Genomic DNA, 21,011 nt, shown 5'->3' with positions numbered 1-21,011 from the left:
GACAAAGTTCAGAGGATGCCACCTTTGAAGTACCTGGGCTTGGAGGTTACTGCACAGACCATAGTCCCACAGAAATTGAAAATCAATTGTAATCCCAAAACCCTAGCAGATGGCCATTCTTTGTGTGGGCCTTTCGACTGGGTAAGACCCTGGTTAGGCCTCACCAATGACGACTTAGTACTTCTCTTCAATTTATTGAAGGGGAGAGAGAGCTGGTTTCTCCCAGGGAACTGACCCCAGAGGCAAAAACTGCAATCGAAAAGGTACAGAAGTCTTTGGCGTAGAGGCAGGCTCATTGTTACCAGACCGAGCTGCCTTTAGAATTCATTGTTTTGGGAAAACTGCCACACCTGCATGGTTTGATATTTCAGTGGATCGAGGGGCAGAGAGATTCACTCTTAATTATAGAGTGGGTCTTCCTCTCCCACCAAAGATACAAGACCATCACCAAGCCACAAGAGCTGATGGCTCAGCTGATTCAGAAGGCAAGGATGAGACTGCGTGACCTGGCTGGTTGTGACTTTGCATGTATTCACCTACCAAACTTTCTGAGGAGGGAAGGAACTCTTCTGAAAGGCTGACCAGAGAGATGTTTGAGCACTTGCTCTAAAGCAATGCCAGGCTCCAACGAACTCTAGAGAGTTGTTCAATGAGGAATTCCACCTCATTCCTTGTGAGGAGTCGGAGACCCCTCAAGGCTCTCACAGTATTCACAGATGCATTAGGGGCTTTGCACAAATCGGTCATGACTTGGAGAAATCCCCAGACTCAGCATTGGGAAGCTGATTGTCCAAGTTTAGGACAAATTTGGGGAAAAAAGACCTCCAAAGGCCCCCCCCCCCCCTCACAATTCCTTCCTTCACCGGTCTATGAAAGAATTGTTCTTCAGGGGAAAGTGGAAAAAACTTTTTTATTAACAAAAATACAAAAGAAACACTTCCAGCACAGACCCAGATGAGATGAACTCGGCTGATCTTCACCGGGAAGGGCGGCAGAGCTTCTTGGGCAGACTTCCAGAGGTGGTCTCTGAAGTTCAGATCCGTGTCCTCTGGAGCCGGTGCAAATCTTAGGGATGAGCAGAAGGGAGAGAGGGAGAGGGGCAGCCGGGAGCAAGCTAAAGCAAGCCCAGGGCAAGCAAAAGCGACCCCAGGGCAAGCAAAAGCAAGCGGGGGGCAGCTAAAGCAGCAGGGGGCAGCTAAAGCGGCAGCAGCAGCAGGCCAGCCAAAACACCAGCCTAGATAAAACAGCCCGGGGGAGGGGCCGGCAGCTCCATGGCGGGGGCAGGGAGAGGAGCTAGTCAAAACATCAACCCATAACACTGATGTTGAGTTTGTGGAGGGATTTCCCCAAGTAGCCGAGGTGGCTGCAGTTGTGAGAGCCTTTGACAAGTCCTCAGAGCCATTTAACTTGGTAACCGACTCAGCTTATGTTGCTGGGGTAGTGTCTAGAGAGGAGCAGGCAGTTCTCAAAGATATTGATAACGAGCATCTCTTCATGTCAGGTCACACACCGAATTGCCAGGAGAAATCACAGAAGGGAATTGAGTGGCAGATTCCCTTGCAGCCCCAGCTGAGAAAGCACGCCTCCCTTACATCTTCCACCAAGTAAAACTGAGCCACCAGCAATACCACCAGAATGCGTCAGGTTTGGTCCGTCAGTTCCAGCTAACACGGAGTCAGGCTCGAGCCATTGTGGCCACCTGTCCCAGCTGCCAGATCCAGGCTATGCTATCACTGGGTATGGGGGTTAATCCCCGAGGCCTTGGCAGCTGTGAAGTGTGGCAGACAGACATCACATACATTCCCAGTTCTAGCCGCCTGAAATATGTTCATGAAAGCATTGACACATATTCAGGTGCAGTTTATGCCTCTGCCTCTGCCTCTGCAGGGGAAAGGCCTGTGCATGCCAAACAACACCTAGTGCAAGCCTTTTCAGTGTTGGGGATTCCTAAGGAAATCAAAACAGATAATGGCCCAGTGTACACATCCAAGGAGCCCTCCTGTGGTATGTCACTTTAACAGCAATAAACAGTTCAAATTGTCTCAGCATCCACCATTTTTGATTAGGCACACAGAAACATGGGAAACCAAAGTTCCTGTCCTGGTTTGAAAGGACAGGTGTCTGCCAGTAAGGGCAGAAGTTTCCCTTTGAAACAGAGACTTTGGTTCCACTCCCCCCCCCCCCAGTATTATAATTGTTTGAATCAAGGACTCTGAGGCAGAGATAAGGGGGTGGGAAATAACAGCTCTTTTACTAATATATCTAACTGTACAAGCAGAAAACAACAGCAGTTGTTAAAATTGCTAACAGAACAGAATAGATAACTCGGTGTCAGTCCCTTTAGATGCAAGCATGCTGTTTCTGTGCTTAGTCCACAGCCTGGAGCTGCCGAGGGCAGATGGGAACGGAGACAGGACGGGGGGGGGGGGGGGGGCGGGGCGGGGCGGGGCAGTGGCCACGCCGGTCTTGGGCGGGAACGGGCTGGAGCGGCGGCTCCTTGCTCACCATGTGTGTCTGGGTGATCAGCTGTGTCCGCAGAGGCAGGAGGCTGGAACGGGGCAGATGCAGGGCAGGTGATCGCGGAGGGTCTGGCTCTCCTGTGATCCAGCCGTGTGGCTGAAGATCCCGGGCGTCCTCCTCCGAGCTAGCCAGAAACACGAGTCCCCTCCCGGAGGCCTGAGACGCCCCTCCGGGAGCCGTTCCCACCTACCCCTTTTGTCTGGACTCATCAGAGACCCTGGGTGTAACCTGGCCAGCTCCATTGGCATGATAATGAGAAAAATTCTTTCAATTGACACAGTAATAGAAAAACACTCAACCCCCAACAGTTCCCTATGAGCTTGTTACCTGGGGGCATGGTTATGCATGCATATCCACTCCCTCAGGCCCTCGGTGGATTCCTCAGAAGTGGGTGAAACCTTTTGTCCCCAAACATCCAGCTCCAGCTAAAGGGGATGAGAAGCAAGTGGAGGTTGCTTCAAGAAGAAGATGCTGCCAGAAAAAGGAAAGTAAATCTTCATAGAAGACTGCATTCCATCAGACAGAGACTTTTAATATGTTTTAAAAATGTTTGTTTTTCCTTTTACAGAAAACCTATCCTGCACTCAACCCCATGATGAACCCCATCCAAGTTGTCTTCTTGTTAACACTAAACAGCTTTCCTGCTGCCTGGATCGTTTCTCAGCTGCGTCAAAACATTTGGGTGACCCTGGCAGAGACGCTCCAACAGGAAAACATGTCTGTCCACTGTAGCAGCAAAAGACCATATATTCACCTGCCTGGTAGGAGTCCCATTGAAAGCTGGAGAATATTCAGCCAGCTTTGAAATACAGATGCCCAATGAACTTCCCGAGTAACACACCATTTCATTTAAAAAAAAATCCTAGGCAGCAAGCTGTAATGAGTAAAAACCCCATAGAGGAGTTGCTTCCAAGTTTGCCCAAAGCAGCTAAGGAACCCCAAGAATTAGAGTTATTGCATTCCTACCCAGCGCAATACTGCATTCATTTTAGTATCTTCCCAAAACCTACTAACGCTAAAGAGTTCCACAACATACGGCAATTTCGTGGAGAATTCACTGTCAAAAGGTGGTGTAATATTCTAACCCATATTGCAGCTGACACCCCAACTCATTCAAGTCCCAAGAGTCTCCCTAGGGGATTGTTTTTGATTTGTGGAGACCGGGCATGGGCAGGGATTCCTTCTCAGCTACTAGGGGGGCCATGCACCTTCAGGCAGTTGTCCCTGTTGGCACCCAACGAAACCTTAATTATTGATTGGACTCACAAAAACAAATCAGCTGAAAAAATACAAAAGAGAAGTGCTGACAATTTGGACCCAAACTGTAATTCTGAAATTTTCCATTTGGCCAAATCAAAAAGAATAGCTGTGTCCGTGTTGCTTCTGTGGGTTGCAGCAGCCAAAGCTCTGGGTGGATTAAGTCACCTCAATTGTTGGGTAGTCAAACAGGCAAACTTAAAATCAACTGCCATCATCTCTCTCCAAGAAGATGAGAAAGTTACCAGGCAAGCCACACTGCAAAATCGTGCTGCTATAGATTTTCTTCTGCTACTGCATGGACATGAGTGCCAGGAATTTGAAGGAGTTTGCTGCATGGATCTGACCACAAAAGCTCCTTAATGTTTACGCTGCCCTCCAAAACATGAATAGCCTGATTGAACAAGTGAAGCAAGAATCAGAAGATTGGTTCAATGAACTGTTCAAAGGCTGGGGGCTCACAGGATGGTGGATTTCTACAGTTAAAACAATTTTGTTATTCTTTACTATTCTTTTCCTTGTAATAATGGCGTTCGGGATCCTACGTCACTTGGTTTTCAAGGCTATTAATGGTCTCATTCCTTCTACCTCAGTAGTCAATCACACAGAGATGAGAAACATAAAACAATCTAACTATCCCACTAACTACAAATGGTGGGCAAGATCATAATTAGAATCAAGATGAACCTAATATCTTTCCTTCCAATTATTAAACAGAAAACAGGGAGATGTTGTAATCCAATATCCTAGATGTATTAGGAATGGTTTATCCTAAGACCCCTGTAAATGTCCATGTTTTAACCCTTCCCCTGTGTTTTTATCCTATTGGCAGAATGTCAATCCTCCCCCCCGCCCCTCTCCTAGAAAAGACCACTATCCGATAACCCTGCTCACTTTGCTCTGGGATCCATCATGAAATAAACATTGAATCGCCAGAAAGGGCAAAGGGCCCCTTTTGTAATCTTTTGTTCTGTCCTTGCAGGGGCCAGGCTGCTTCTTAGAAACTTATAAAAGTCTGCAGCCAGGAAGTAGCTTTAGCAACCCTGCAACCCATGTCTACTTGCCAGTACAACACCTTGGAGGTGGGAGAGGTATGAGTGAGCCAAATATTCCCCATTTTTTACTCTCCAGAGTAAAATACATCCAGTTGTGGATGCCCTATCCCTGGAAGTGTTCAAGGCTAGATTAGATAGGGCTTTGAAAAGAACAACCTGGTCTAGTGAAAGGTGTCCCTGCCTATGGCAGGGTGTTTGGAACCAGACAGTCTTTAATGTCCCTTCCAACCCAAACCATTCTGTAATTTCTATGATTCTCAGCCAGATGACTGTAACTCTAGTGTAGTCATTGACCTGGCGGCTCCTAGACTTGGAGTGATCTTTCTAACCCCAGGTCCCTATTGCCTGCACAACCCTGGTCCTGCAGATTAGCAGTACAAAATCTCAGGAGTTGACAAGTCAGTTTTGCAATGGAGTTTTCTGCTTCATCCTTCATCTGTAGAGCCTTTGATGGTGTGTGCCTGAGTGGGTGTGGAGGACACAGGTAGACTTGAACCCCCGATGCAAGCCATCAATACTAGCTTGACTGCTGGACCATACAGATATGATGCTAGTTTTGGATATTTCGAGTCTGCTGGACCGGAACATAAAATAAATTACTCACACTATAATGCAGATGACATTGTCCCAACATCTGCCCTTCCTGGTGTCTCTTAGTGCATATTGATATTGCAAGACAAGTTGGGCATGTCCATCATGCCCTCAGTCTGATGCTGACTCCCACCTGAAGGACAGGGAAAGAGCCTAGAGACTGAAATTGCCATGTAAACCTCTCACATGATAAAAATCCACTTTGAGCTGGTTCATGGGTTCAGTGATCTGAACCCAGCTGAAGGTACAGTTCATTCAGAGCAAACTAAACTCTGCATCTTGGTAAAATCCTCTGGGTTGAGCACATCTCTGTTGAACAGCAAGGCACAGCATTGAGCAGACTTGGTCCAGATGCTTACAAAGCCTGATGTACTGCTATATCCATCCACCATATGAAGCACAGCAGAGGCTCAAGTCTCATTCCTGGGGTCCAGGTGCTTTGGTAGGAAGAGAGCTTACAAGCCCATCTGGACCGTCTACTTCTCAAAATCCATCAGTCCCCAGGACTGGTGGTTTCCACTCAAGATCCCTCTTCATAACAGCTGTAAGTACCTTCTCCCTGACAGAGGCCATGTGCAAGCAGGATGTGGAGCAATGAACACCTGAAGGCAGACCAAGGGGGGCAGAAGGAAAAACCACTTTTATTTCCAGTGGAATGGGAGATGAAGGGGGCAGGAAATAGTTGAGGGAAACCTAGAGGACTGACTTTACCCTCTTCTCAGATTTTCCTCCTTGCCTCGTGTCATGGACCACTCATGTCCCAGCACAGAGCAAAAGCTTGGCCTCCCCCAGTACTTCAGGGACTGGGACAGGGCCAAATGGGAGCTGGGTCCACAGCATGGGTATTCTTTCAAGTTGAAATTTTAAAAAACAAGAGTAATAACAAAAATAACCCCAGTACATTTTGGCCAGCCAGCCCCTCCAGACTTGGGCTGATGGGATACAACCATGCCAAGGACCCCAAAGCCACATGCACCACACCAGCCCAATGGAGACCAAAGCTCAGGATGACCCTGTCTGGGTGCTACTCACACCATAACTGTTCCTCACAGGACTGGAGTGCGTGCCCCCACCATCAACCCCATGTGGTACCCACTTAGAGCAGCATGTCACCTGCCTGCCTCATCCCTTCTACTAAAAAAGTCACTTGGCACAGCCTGGGATCAAGTGAACATTTTTATTTTTTAATGGAACATAAGCTTTAGAAAAAACATTCATCTGGATAATAACACACATAGAAAAAAACAGCAATTTCATGTTCTTTTATTTTTTTAAATTTAACATTTGTTATTTGCATTTATATTAAAGCAAAGTGCATCTTTCTTATTTTTTTCTCATTTATACACATTGCACAATACATAAATAATGGTGCTTAGAAAATGTCTTTATATTTACAATAATATATTTGCATATAACATAAAAAGCATTTTTTCTTTAATAAATCTCAGGCAGTTTTAAGGAGTCCTTTTTTTGTGTGTATTTCCAAAGCACTAGAGTGCTAAACTTCCAATGAGAATGTTCTCTTGTTCATTTAAACCTTTATATATAGAAAAATAGCTTATGTTAAGGTCTAAACATGCTCATTGAGCTTAGAACAGTGTAAAAGTATCATACTCATGTATGAATTCAAGAAGAAATGAAAGCACAACTGCATTTTCAAATTAGATGGTACTGAGATAACCTGATCTAAGAAGTTACAACAGACCAACTATTGTGAACACTTTTTGTTTTGTCTTCCCATTTGTTTTTAATTTGTTTTTTTGGTTTTGCTTTGTTTTGATTTTTTTAGGCTTAGGCTTCTGTTGCTTTACATCTTAGCTCAAATTATAAAGCACAGTCCACGCAAGAGGTTTCTCTGCTGTTATTTTCTCCCCTTGCATCAATTTATGACCATAAAAAAAATTTAAAAAGCAGTGGAAGAATGAACACAGTGACAAGATGTCAACTCAGCAACAAGAAAAAAAAAAAAAAAAAAGGATGGGTAAAGACCTGGTTGGGAAGATTTTGCACGATCCATTGGCAGCAATGTGGGGTTAGCACTGCTGGGGAAGGGGTTTCGGTGTCACCGTTACCAGGGATGGGAAGGTGGTGCATAAAAAATATGGGTATCTTGCTTTATCCAAGAGAAGGAACTGTAACATATAGCAAGTGGCTTCTGAATCCATTGATCATATAGGATAATCCTTTCAGAGGTATGAAATAATTATCATATGTGATCCACACATCCACCCACCCCCTCCCACACCCTTTTCTCACTGTTCTGAGTTATTGGTCATTTACACTTTTAAAAAATAAGTTTATCAAACTACCCCAAAGCACAAAAAAATATTTCCCAAGTTATTCTCAAAACAAATCGGGGGGGGGGGGAACATGACATACAAACTAAACAAAAGAAAAAAAAAAACCAAAAAGTTTGCATGAAAAGCAAGCACTCAGAAGGAAATATTAGCAGCAAAGTAATATAAATGCCATGAGTCCACTCTGTCTCGAGTCATTAGTTATTAAAAATAACCTCCAACCAGCATGGACAACTGCTGATGAACTGTCTAGTGTAGCATTGGCCCCAGCCTTTCACAAAGCTGATCTGAACAGTAAATCCGGTCCATGGCTGCTGCGTGAACTCATGGTCATTGGATCTCTGCAAGCTGTACGCATTCTCATAGTCAAAAGCCTTTATGGAAAAACCTGGAAACACTTTGTGAGCCAGCAATATCCTGGAGTTGGGGTTGTCCAGTGTGGCTGACTTGATGAAGATGGGGTAACTGCTGCGGTTGTACACCCACACTCCGTCCACTTCCCTGGTGAGCTGGATGCCATAGCCGATCTTGCTGCGGACCTTCTGCACCAGTTGGCTTTTGTTGTCTGAATTGAGCTCTCCAAGGCAGAAACCATTTCCCTGAGGTAGATCATAGAAGATATCCAGGGAGGGCTCTTGGACAGAGTACAGCCGACCCACGCGTGTCTTCTCTTCCCAGTATGCCACCACACACCAATGTGACCGATCCCCTGGCTCCTGAAGAACTTGGGAATCTACAGAATGGGAGAAAAAAAATGAAGAAAAAGAGAAATTTAGCACCAAAAGGGATAATACAACCCAAAAGTGACACAATGCTGGCAGGTCATTGCCTGCCAATGTGTTCATGAAGCTCCCCACGCACACACCAATGCCCATTGTATATCCACCATTTCCAAAAGCAATGTTATGAGGACCATTTTAGTTGACCCAGATTTGAAGAATTCCTATGCTATTTCAGCACTCAATTCTAGTTAGAATTATGAGTCCTAAATCACCATGTCCACCTTCAAAAGTGGCTTGAGACCCACCAGCAACATCCACAGTGCAGTCACCCTCACTCAAACCATCACTAGGACCACCTTCAGTGCCAATAGGAGAGATGAGATGTTCGAGCCAGCTGCATTTACCAAGATCAAACACCCTAAATGTCATTATTTTCACCCACCAGAAAGTGGATCCATTTCCATAAATATCTCCTGGACACAGATGCTGTGAAAAAAATGAGGTGCTGTTATGAAGACCACATTGAAGGTCTCCCCATGGGACCAGAGGGGGCAAGAACTCACTGACTCTAGTTCACAGGGCTTTTCCCTTGACTCTAGTTCACAGGGCTTTTCCCTACCTGTAGGCAGAGCCTGGGTGATGGAGAGGATGGAGACATTGGATGGTGCCCCAACTTGTGGGAAGCACTGAGAGATGGTGGGGACCAAAAATCTCTTACTTGTTAATAAAAATGGCCTATCCCTCCCCCCTGAAATTCATTAATGTAGCCTTTTTTTTTTTTTTACTTCGTTGCACATAGCTATCATGTGCAAGCAGCAGGGATACAATGTAACAGGAAAAAGCAAAATGGGGGGTGGGCGGGGGAGGGGGGCCTGAGAAATGTGAAAGGCCTCTTTTCCTCATGAAGGATCCCTAGCAGCCTGGCACTGCTCAGCAGGTAATTAGTTTCAGCCTTGGTAGTCATGTTAAGATGTGGGAACTATTCATCTCTGTAATTGCATTAAAAAAAAAAAATAAAAAATCAAGCTTGGTATGCAAGTGGGTGCTACCAAAATAATCCCCTGCAGCGTGGGAGCAGATATGGGAATGGGAATAGTGGGTGACCTAGCACCCCAAAGCTCTTTCAGTGGACCCCCAAACCCCTCTGCCCAGCATAAGCAATGGCAGTGACATGTTGACTGCCCTGTTTTTTTATTTTTTTTATTAATAAACCCATTTCCCCAATGCAGGCAGTTTTTTTCCTGTCTCTGAGGTGTGTCTCAAGCCCTGCACTGTGCTTTTAAGAGAAAAAAAAAACAAGACCCAACCACATACTTTTAATTTCCTCATTTCTATCCCAGTGAGGAAAATATTTCTATAGTTGCTGGAGGCAGCTACTGAAAATGGGCCTGGCTGTGTATGTCCCAAAGTAAGGACTCTCACTCCCGGATGAGAGTGGGGATGGGAGTTTCGGCAGTGGGGAGGTGGTCCCTGGGACAGCATTCATCAAGGTGCACCCCAGTTTGTCCTTCCATCTCCCTTTTTCAGAGCCACCCAAGACTTTGTTGCCAATAATTTTATACCCTGCTGAAACCTGGCACCACACAAGGGAATGAAGGGAGATGAGGTGGGTGGTTTGAGTTACTTCTCCCCTAACCCAAATAGGGTGCCCCTAGTTGCTCAAGAAACATCCCCAGGATAGTTTTTTCCTCCACCCATTAAGGAGGGTAATGCTCAGGAGATAGAGGAATTTGGGGGCATGCCCCTCAGTCCATGGGGGGGATGCTCCTGGATACAAGGGGAGAATGCTTCTTTTGCTCCTTTATCCATCTCCATCTCGACCGCCCATTGCTTCCCTCCTGCCAATTGCCTGCCAGTGATGCTCAGAGCTTTTGGGGTTTTGTTTTACAACAGTTGAGGGAATTTTGGAGCAACACATTGAACATACTTAAATTCTTATAGGTTTTTATTTATTTGGACATAAAAGTATCCCTTGCAGGAGGTGGGGGGGGGGGGGGGGGGGGGGGGGGAAAGGCCTCTTTTTCACTCGATATTTGTGCTTGCATTAGTGAATGTGGGAGCCCAGGGCTTACCCCTGGCCTCCTTGGGGGTCTCAAAACCCCCCTGGCGAGGGTCTCAAAGACCCCTGAGTGAGACCCTGGTGAATTCTAACCCCTGGGGGAAATTACCAACACAGAGGGAATGGAAACAAGCCACCAAAAATAGTAAAGTGTAAATTAGATTGTTAGAACATAGATAAATAGACTTTTGGGAATATTTGTGATAAGGGACACGTGGCCAAGATGGAGAATTTGGGGAGGTGGATACCACTTCCTCCTTCTTCTCCCTGTCATCCATGCTGGGTGACATGCTGATACTTTTACATTGGATGGGGTAAGAGCTGGACAATATAACAAGATTGTATTGTATTGGAAAATTGTTGTAAACATGTAGCACGTAATTTAGACTATATAAGATAAGCCCTGTCTTCACCGGGCAGATTCCATCCGGGATGCCAGGCAGAGAAGACCGCTGTTAGCCAGGCAAAAAGTTCCTGAGATAAGAAAAAAAACAATCTTTGAAGCCTCTGAAAACCTTCTCCAGTAATCTCTCTTCGGCTGCTTCGGGTAAAAACAGGATTTAAACCACTGTATGTCCTTCTGAGGTGATCTCGGGTCTAAGGAGAAACCTCAGACTGGGACAAGTGAAGACCACTTAACAAGTAGCTCATTGCTGCTTACAAAGAGTTATTTAATTGCCAGAACATTAAAAAAACAAACAAAACCCCAAATAAAAAAAAAAACAAAAACAACTGCCTTGGAAATGAATGAACAGACCTTTATGGAGGGCTGGAAGTTCATGAATGAATCCCACTAGATTTTTCAATGATATGGGGTGACCAGACCTCAAGGATGAGTCTTAGGTAATCCAGGATATTTTTTTTTTAGGAGATGATACCAGCACACAGTATAAATATGCCAGAGCCTCTTTCATTTGTGGACTTCGGATGTTTACTGGATGTCTAGTCAAAAAGACATGAGAATATAAGGGTTGAGCTTGAATAAGTAGGCTCAGGCCTCCCTGCCACCAAAGCATCTTTTCATGGTTGTTGGGACCCCAGAAGAGCCTCCCCGCACCCATCCGCCTCTCTGATTATGGTATCCACTGGGAAAAGAGGTGGGAAAATCCAGTAGCATCATTTGGGCAGCAGAGACAGGAGAGAAGGAAAACAATGATGCAGACATGCTTCCTACAGTGATGGACATTTTTTTTCCCCAAAAGGCTTTTTTGGTGGCAATGAGCATGAATCTGGGCAAATGAAGCAAATAGATGGATTTTGCCGCAAAACACCCCACTGTGTTCATCCTATACAACCTGGAGTCATGGCAGTGACCCACTATCCAACTCCCATCTCTGTCTGCTGCCAGCTCACACATAAAACTCAGACCCCAGGAAATTCGCAGCCACATCACCCAATGCTTTGGGATTCTTGTTTGAGTTAAAAGCATTGTGTTTTACGAGCTCCTTGGAGCAAATATATACCTTTCTAAATGCTTGGAAAACTCCCAGCAAACTGAGTCTTCCCATATTCCAGCAAACTGATAATGTTTAATGCTATAAACATCTGCACTATTATTTCATCATTAAGCATCCTTCCATTTGCTGCTATCACTAGGTGATTAGGATTTTCCATGGTTTCACAGAATCAATCAGGTTGGAAAAGACCTCTGAGATCGAGTCCAACCTATAACTGAACACCACCATGTCAACTAGACCATGGCACTAAGTGCCATGTCCAGTCTTTCCTTAAACACTTCCAAGGATGCTGACTCCATCACCTCCCTGGACAGCCCATTCCAATACCTATCACCCCTACTGTGAAGAATTTCTTTATAATATCCAACCTAAACATCCCATGGCACAGCTTGAGGCTATGTCCTCTCATCTGGTTGCTAGGTGCCTGGGAGGAGAGGCTGATGCCCACCTGGCTACAACCTCCTTTCAGGGAACTGTAGACAATAATCTTCCCTCTGAGCCTCCTTTTCTCCAGACCAAACACCTCCAGCTCCCTCATCCTCTCCTCATAGGACTTGTGCTCCAGACCCTTCACTAGCCTTGCTGCACTTCTCTGGACCCACTCCAGCACCTCAATGCCTTTTTTGTAGTGAGGGGCCCAAAACTGGACACAGCACTCCAAGTGTGGCATCACCAGTGCCAAGCACAGGGGGACACTTCCCTGGTCCTGCTGGCCACACTATCTATGATACAAGCCAGGAGGCCATTGGCCTTCTTGACCACATGGACACATGCTGGCTCATGCTCAGCCAGCTGTTGACCAGCACCACCAGGTCCTTTTCCACTGGGCCACTTTCCAGCCATTCTGCCCCCAGCCTGTAGCACTGCATGGAACTATTGTGACTGAAGTGTAGGACATGGCACTTAGTCTTCTTAAACCTCATGCTGTTGGTCTTAGCCCATCTATCAAGATCCCTCTGCAGTGCCTTCCTACCATCAAGCAGATTGAGATCCCCTTCCAACTTGGTGTCATCCACAAATTTGCTAATTGTAGATTTGATCCCCTCATCCAAATCATCAATAAAGATATTAAACTCTACTGGGCCCAACACTAATCCCTTGGGGGACACTGCTAGTGACTGGCTGCCAACTGGATGTGGCACCATTCACCATCACTCTCTGGGCCCGGCTGTCCAGTCAGTTCTTAACCCAGCAAAGAGTACACCTGTCTAAGCTGAGGGCTGCCAGTTTTTCCAGGAGTGTGATATGGGAGGAGGCTTTGCTGAAGTCCAGGTAGACAATATCCACAGCCTTCCCTTCACCCACCAGGTCACCTGGTCATAAAAGGAGATCAGGTTGGTGAAGCAGGACCTGCCCCTCCTAAATCCATGCTGGCTAGGCCTGTTCCTTTGGTTGTCCTGTAGGTGCTGTGTGATCACGCTCAGGATGATCTGCTCCATAACCGTGCCAGGCACTGAGGTCAGGCTGACAGGCCTGTAGTTTCCCAGATCTTCTTTCCATCCCTTCTTATGGATGGGCATTACATTGGCCAGCTTCCAGTCATCTGGGACCTCCGCAGTCAGCCAGGACTGATGATAAATTATGGAGAGTGGCTTGGCGTGCTCTTCCGCCAGCTCCCTCATCACCCTAGGATGGATCCCATCTTGTCCTGTAGACTTGTGAGCATATAAGTGGCTATGCAGGTCTCTATCTGCTTCCTCCTGGATTACAGGGGGTCTATTCTGATCCCCATCCCTGTCTACCAGTTCTCTGGGCTGGTTGTCCTGAGGATAACTGGTCTTACTGTTGAAGACTGAGACAAAGAAGGTGTTAATTACCTCAGCCTTTTCCTCATCTTTGGTAACTATATTCCCCCATGTCCAATAAAGAATGGAGGCTTTCCTTGGCCCTCCTTTTGTTATTAATATATTTATAAAAAGACCTTTCATTATCCTTTACAGAGAGGCCAGATTAAGTTTTAAATTAGTTTTTGTCTCTTTAATTTTTCTTCTGCATGATTTAATGACATCCTTAAACACTAACACTTCCTGAGTTACCTGCCCCTTTTTTCCAAAGGTGATACACCCTCTTTTTTTCCCTGAGTTCCTGCAAAAGCTCCCTCAGGGATCCAGCAGGCTCCCCTCAGCATATTGTGCAAGCTTATTTTGAGAGGACAAAATAAATTAAAAAACAAAACAAAAAAAAAACAAAACCAAAAAAAAAAAAAAGGAAAAGGACTGAAAGAAAAGTGACTGCTCTCAGGAATTTAGGGAATTAGTTGTATTGATCACTCATAGTTGAGTCTACAGAGAACAGCCATCCACAGCACAGCGCAGTTCTGCAAAGAGGGGAGAAATCAAGGCAATAACTTGATGCCCTCAAAGTCTTTGGGGTAACATTGCTTGGAAATTTGGTGCAGATGTTCATCACCAGTGATGCCCCAGCACAACCACATTATTCAATTTTTTTCCCCATATGTTTTATACCCTCCTGCATCTTCCTGAGTGGCTGACCTGACTTGACCAGTTACTTCCTAATACACCAACCAGTAAAAGAGGTTGTGAGGCTTCCCAACACCTGCCTCAACCCTTACGAACATCAAATCCTGCCCAAAATCTCTCAATAAAAGGCCACAGCCAGGATTTCTCTAGTGTTGAGTGTGCTCATGCTGCCTATGGGCTTGGAGCATCATGCTGCTCTGGGCAGAGATACTGCAGAAACTGCTACGTCCATACAGAAATCCTGGAGGATGACACCGAAGCAATAACCACAAAAAATATTAAAAGCTGCTGAAACCAAGAAAGTCCAGATGAATGTGAGTGTGGGAGATTCACACCATAGAAACACACACATTTATCAGTAATGGCTCCATGCTTGGTTCTCCCAAGCTGTGGCAGGAAGACTCACATCTCCTATCAATTGGAAGTTAAAGAAAAATTCTGATCTGGCTTTTCTCCTCAACACATGAAGACGTTTAAGGTGATGAAACCATGTCATCTGTGCTTTTTCTTTCCAAGATCCACCAGTTTTATTAGGAGTTTGGGAAGAAAAAGTTCTCTTTTTTTTCCATTCAGGGAAAACCAAAACATTTTATCAAAATTGAATTTTAATAATAATAATAATAATAATAATAATAATAATAATAATAAAACTAACACTGGTCCTGTCCAGTTCTCAGCTCTCAGCCTTGTCCTGGTGCCAAGTTCATGAATGTAGAGGAGAGGTAGGCTGGGTATCTTTTGTTTTGCTTGTTTTGTTTTGACATAGCTAAAGGTTTTCTTGTAATCAAGGACCTTGAGAGAAAACATCAAGTTTAGCACACAGTGAGCTATCTCATCTGCTGGGACTACTCCCAGCAGAACAAGTCAAGAGCTGTCTAAATCATAACTGATATCTGCAATAATAACTTGTCACTGAAAATAGGAATATAACTGTATTCCTGATAAGGTTTTCAAATGACTGTAATTGGATCTTTCCTCAATATTAGGATTAGACATGAATTAAATTATCCAATTGCACAAGTGTTTCAAACTATGAATTTATATATATATATATATATATATATACATTTATAGATGTTTTTAATGTCACACCTTTGACCCAGAGCATCTTCTCATGCCCTTCCTAAACTTCTCACCATCTCACCCTCTCTTCTTCATTCCTCTGTGATCTCTAGGGCTGGATTTCCCACCTAACATCAACCCTGACAACACTCATCATGGTATCATCTACCCATAACTGCTAACAAAAGTCTCCTAATTTTCATAGAACCATTGAATGGTTTGGGTTGGAAGGGATCTTTAAAGGTCATCTAGTCAAATCCCTCTACCATGAGCAAGGACATCTTTCACTAGATGAGGATGCTCAGGTTTTGTGGTACCCTCACCTTGGCCACTTGTGGAGGTGGCACTGCACACACAACCAATAATCCAACATAAACAGATAAAGGCAACAGATAAATTGCTGTAGATGTCCACCAAGAAATCATAGCACCAAAAGCAGATTGCTCTTATGGACCTGTCCTAGAAGGGCCAGGACCCAGATGGGAGCTCCTGGCGTAGCAAGGAGATCATAGACTCCTAGAATGGTTTGAGTTGAAAAGAAACATAAAGATCATCTAGTTCCAAGCCTCTGCCATGGGCAGGGACACCTTTCACTAGACCAGGTTGCTCAAAGCCCCATTCAACCTAGACTTGAACACTTCCGGTGAGGGGGTGTCTATCATCTCTCTCTGGGCAACCTCTGCCAGTACCTCACCACCCTCATTATCAAGAATTTCTTCCCAGTATCTAATCTAACCCTGTCCTCTGTCAGTTTGAAGCCATTCCGCCTTGTCCTGTCACTCTATGCCCTTGTCAAAAGTCCCTCTCCAGCTCTCTTGTAGCCCCTTTAGATACAGGAAGGTGCTCTAAGGTCTCCCCAGAGCCTTATCTTCTCCAGACTGAACAACCCCAACTCTCTCAGCCTGTCCTCTTAGGAGAGGTGCTCCAGTCCTCTGATTACCTTCATGGCCTCTTCTGGAATTGCTCCAACAGGTCCATGTCCTTCTTATGTTCCCAGGAGGCAGCTCTCTCCTGGAAAATGAATGCTGTGGGCACCATCAACAAAGAGAAGAACCTACGGTCTTCCTCCTTTATCCATCAGCACATTGTGCTTAAAAAAAGTTGGCTGGATGACATGTCATTTGACTGGGGCAAAATCTGAGACCAAGCTCAGCACATCTCATGCCCGGCAATCTCTCTTGGCTGACCTGAAGCAGCATTTGTGGTCCTGAGGCAGAGCCATGACTTCCATCTTCTCCTGCTTGTTGAGATGGAAGAGAAGGAGACACAAACCCCAGAGCTTTTATAGGGTTTTGCATGCTCTTCTGGATTGTTCTCAGGACAGTTCGTGGAACTCCAGTTGCAGTTTTGCCCCTCATGCTACTGGCAAGTGCTGGTTTTGCAGGATCTCAGGAAAAACACCTCCCTGAATTCACTCAAAAGTGATCATCAAGGCAAGGAAAACACCAAGTATGATGTGTAACCACGAAGCTCATCAAAACAAGGAAAAACAGGCATAAAAAAGTAAATTTTACTTCCTTTCTAGTTTCAGATAATTTGCAGGCTATTTGGGTGGGAGAACAAAAAAAAAAAAAAAAAAAAGCAAACCCAGGAAAAATTCTTAAAGACAGATTTCCAGGTATGCTTTAAAAAAAATCAAAGGAAAAAAACCCAAAGTATATATCCTGGTGCAGAAAAGGATCATTGTGCCTTTAACAGAGTTTGTGGCAGCCCAGAGATACCATTCATAGCAATGTTTGCCCCAAACTTTTTATATCTCCCTACACACAAGTGCTAGACAGTGCTACCCACCAGCTCTTGATGGCTGGGATGGTAATTTGTTAAACTCCTGTTGTTTGCAGAGAAAATAAACCCTTACATACTGCAGGGATGCCACCACCCAAGGTGGCCCATGGGGCCCCTCCTCCACACCAACACAAGAGCCCCCAAAGAGCTGAGGCAGTCAGTCACATCAACATATACTTAGAGAGTCTTTAATCTGTGGACTATTGACATGATAGGCCATCTCTTTACGAGCTACTACAGCCCATTGTGTCAGTATGTATTTATGAAGTCCTTAATCTGCAGATTGACAGGCTAGACCATAAATTTGTGTCTATGTCTAACTAGGCAGCTCATTACTCATCATAGATAGTAGTCATGTAGGCTAAAGAGCCTTAAGATTATTTCTTAAATTTTTAAACAAATTTTCCACCCAACCATTCAAATGGCTTCTTGCTCCTAGCAAAATCAGTCAACTTTGCACGAAAATAAATGCCCAACTGATTTCCTCCCATGAATTCAGTTGGATGATATTTTCTAAAGACTGGTATCCAGAAGCCAAGATGCTGCCAATGGATTTGTAACCTTGCAAGTCCAATGGGAACAAAAGTGATAAAATGTAGCAGAAGCCAAAAGGGGAGGGAGTCAGGGATTTCCTGATATTTCTAGAGAAATGTTTCTTTGGTTCAGACTCATGCTAGTGGCAACCTACAAGCTTGGGAGTGCTCTGCTCAGTCCCCTTGTGACTCGACCAAGAACTTCCATCACCTTCGCCATAGTTGGGAAATCCTCTTGTGAAATCAGGACAAACACAAGGTTGGGTTAGACAGTGGATAGAGATGACTGATCCTCTCAGGATCCCATCCCAGCTTGGTGGTACCTTGAGTCAACCTTCTCCCAACTTGGAACCCAGGCCTGACCTTTGAGGGTTAATTTAGGGATAGGATAGCAAGAAAATAAAGTAAGAAAGGGTCCTTTCAAACATGTTGTTGCAGACCTACAAAGCCTCACAAGTGGGCAGCAGTATGGCAAATGCCAAGGCTGACCCAGGAGGAATGTCCAAGCTTGAAAAATATGGGGTGATTTATGTACCCTGCATCAAAGGACAGTAAAGAAAGAACCGCAGTGAAACCGTCGATTTAATGGAGTCCACCAAACCAGAAATTTGATTCATAGGCATCTTATTAGTCACTGCTACTGTCTAATTATGGTGATTAATCCATTACCACAGCTAAAAATAACTTGAGAAGAACCTTTCTTTGGTGCCCATTTTCTTTAAAATCCAAGTAAGGCTGGAGGTACAAGGCAAGGCAGGGAATATACAAGCACACATCAAAAATGCCTGTCTGCCTGTCTCCAGCAGTTAGAGAGGAGTCAGCTGACTCCAGTTTCCTCCATACCAGTCTTTGGGCCTCATCAGTCATGCAAATTATAGAGTACCATGCTGTCTAAAGGACAAATTTTAACTCAGCCCAGAGAAAAGCCTTAGAGGAAGGGTGGGGATAAAGTAGCCCCCCAAATCCATTCATAATATTTACAGTAAATGGGCTTCTTTTCTGTTGTTTAGTATACAGTCAAACTAATGATTTTTGAAGTTTTCATTTAAAGAGCTGTTTGGGTTTAGGGTAAATTTGGGAGGAAATTTCTGATTTGGGTTTTTTTAGGAAACAGATTTAAGTAAGTTTTTTTAAACTGGTTTGGGGAAATATTTTTTTGGAAAGAAGTAGAAAAAACCTGTTTATTTAATAGGTAAAGTATTTTTAGTGCAAAAATGAACAATATTAAATAGCAAAATTTTTGTTGTTTTGAAGAGATGATAGATTTAGAAGAGGTTTTTTTGTGGGTTGTAGTTTAGTTTATTTAGCTTGCTTTTAGTTTTTTTGGCGCTGGGAAATGTTGTGGTTTAGGTTAGGTTTGGTGGGTTACAGGTGTGAGTCTTGGTGGTTTTTTGGGTTTTTAGTTTAGAGTAGGTTTGAACAATTTTAAGGAAAAGGAAAAAAAAAAGCTTCCATATATGCCCTTCCCCTCAAGTACCAATCAATATAAAACCAACACAAGAAACTTCTTTATCTGCATCTCCTTCTATTCCCCTCAAAGGTGTGGGAAAACTTTTCCCTTATTTGAAAAAAGCAGGACAGGAATCCCTTCCCCAAGCCTCAACATGGCAGTCAGGTGGGATAAAGGGATGCTCCAAGAGGGGACACCCTTTCCAGAGGGTTGCTTCCAACATCCACAGGAGTTTTTAAGATTCCTGGACCACCTCAATAGACACGAGGGCATGCAGATCCATGTGGAAAATCCCCCAAAATCCTATTTTGATGCTGAAGCCACAAGAAGCTGACAGGCTGCACCAACCCTGGGGTCACAGTCCCCCTGTCTTGGGGTGACTTTATGATGCTTGTATCCCCAAATCGTCTGTTATGTTGGTGTTGAATATTGAGTCTGCAGCTTTAAGACTGGTTCCAGGAGTGAAAGAGGGAGAGAAAGAGGTGCAGAGTTTGCTATCAGAGACAGCACTTGCTCCTCCGCATCCTTCACACAAGACTGTGTTGTCTGCAGTGGACAGCGGGAGAGAGCTTTTTTTTCTTTTAGTTGGTTTTTCTGTCTAGCTGAGGCAAAGGAGTTCCCTGGACTGTAGCTTTTTTTCTTTTTTTTTTTTCTTTTTCCTGGAATTTTTTGAACCTGCTCTGGATTGAAAACCCAGAAGAGAACCGGGAGCTCACACCTGTTTCCCACCAGGCCTGGCCTGGGCCACGGCATTTCCCAGCACTGGAGGGACTGAGAACAGACTGAGTGAGCCAGGCTGCAACCCACGAAAGGGACTCTTCTGAATCTGTCATCTCTTCAGAGCAGCGAGAGGTTTTGTTGCTTAGTATTTTTCATTTTTGTGCTGGGGTGTGCTTTGCCTGTTAAAGAAACAGTTTTTTTCCACTTCTCTCTGAGGAAATATTTTCCCCCGAACCACTTGGGGGAGGGACTGCTTGAATCTGTTTCCTAGAGGGACCCCATTCAGAGGTTTCCTCCCAAATTTGCCCTAAACCAGAACACCTCCTCAACTCAGACACCAAGCTCGGGTTTAGAGGATGAAGACCTTAAAAAAACTTTTGAAATTAAAAAAACCCGCTCCACTGTCACAAGGTTGCCTAGTACCCAGTAATGCCCTCGGGAGGGCAAGGATATAATCTCTAGGAAAGCAACAGCGCTCAACGGACAACATATAGGTGTGGGTGGCAAGTTAAAAACCTTGTAAAGACCTTAATAAAAACTGAAGCAGAGCAGTCGAAGTTTTCCAAACTGTCATGGTTGTAGAGAAACGGGGTAGAGTTTCTAGCACTGTTTAATTCCATACTATCTATATCATCGTGGTGGCATGGTTTCAGCAGGAGGAAGCTAGGACAGAAGGGTCGTTATCTTTTTCTGAGCTCAAGAGAGAGGTGTTTAGGTTATGGGGTCAGCCTGTCGTACCTAGCCCCTCTCTGCCACCTGCAGTCTCTTTCCTGTTTCTCCAAGCCACGTTTTTTCTGGTTTGGTGCTGAAAGACAGCACTGGTGAGCCCAAGATGCCCCTCCGAGTAAAAGGGAGAGAGCAGCGGCAGCACGGAACGGAGCTCAGCCAAGCTGTGTGGACCCCAAGTGCAGCCGCTGCAACTGCAGCAGCTTCCATAGCTGTAGCAAGACCCCAAGCCACAGAGAACCACCAAGTCGTCCAGTCCTGCTCCACCAAAGTTAGACCCAGGAGAAGGGTCCCCTG

General features: G+C 44.8%; 1 protein-coding gene and 1 long non-coding RNA gene across 2 annotated transcripts in view; both read right to left on the bottom strand.

Moving 5' to 3' along the window:
• Positions 1-1,276: 1,276 nt before the first annotated feature.
• LOC306814066 overlaps positions 1,277-21,011 on the bottom strand; it is a 273,289-nt gene continuing 253,554 nt past the window's right edge. The window contains exon 3 of the long non-coding RNA XR_013777082.1: positions 1,277-1,318. This is a non-coding gene — a long non-coding RNA (uncharacterized lncRNA). The remainder of the gene's footprint in view (positions 1,319-21,011) is intronic.
• The window catches only part of LOC306814060 (mothers against decapentaplegic homolog 7-like), a gene marked incomplete at its 5' end in the record, with an annotated part of 43,903 nt that continues 30,792 nt past the window's right edge, over positions 7,901-21,011 (bottom strand). Inside the window, one exon of the mRNA XM_079329770.1 lies at positions 7,901-8,453. Coding sequence (XP_079185896.1) covers positions 7,918-8,453 — 536 coding nt within the window. The 3' untranslated portion in view covers positions 7,901-7,917. The remainder of the gene's footprint in view (positions 8,454-21,011) is intronic.

Source organism: Erithacus rubecula, assembly GCF_903797595.1.
Source record: "Erithacus rubecula genome assembly, chromosome: W".
Lineage (NCBI taxonomy): Eukaryota > Metazoa > Chordata > Aves > Passeriformes > Muscicapidae > Erithacus > Erithacus rubecula.
The sequence above is the reverse complement of the archived record's forward strand: the minus strand, read 5'-3'. Positions and strand labels throughout refer to the sequence as shown.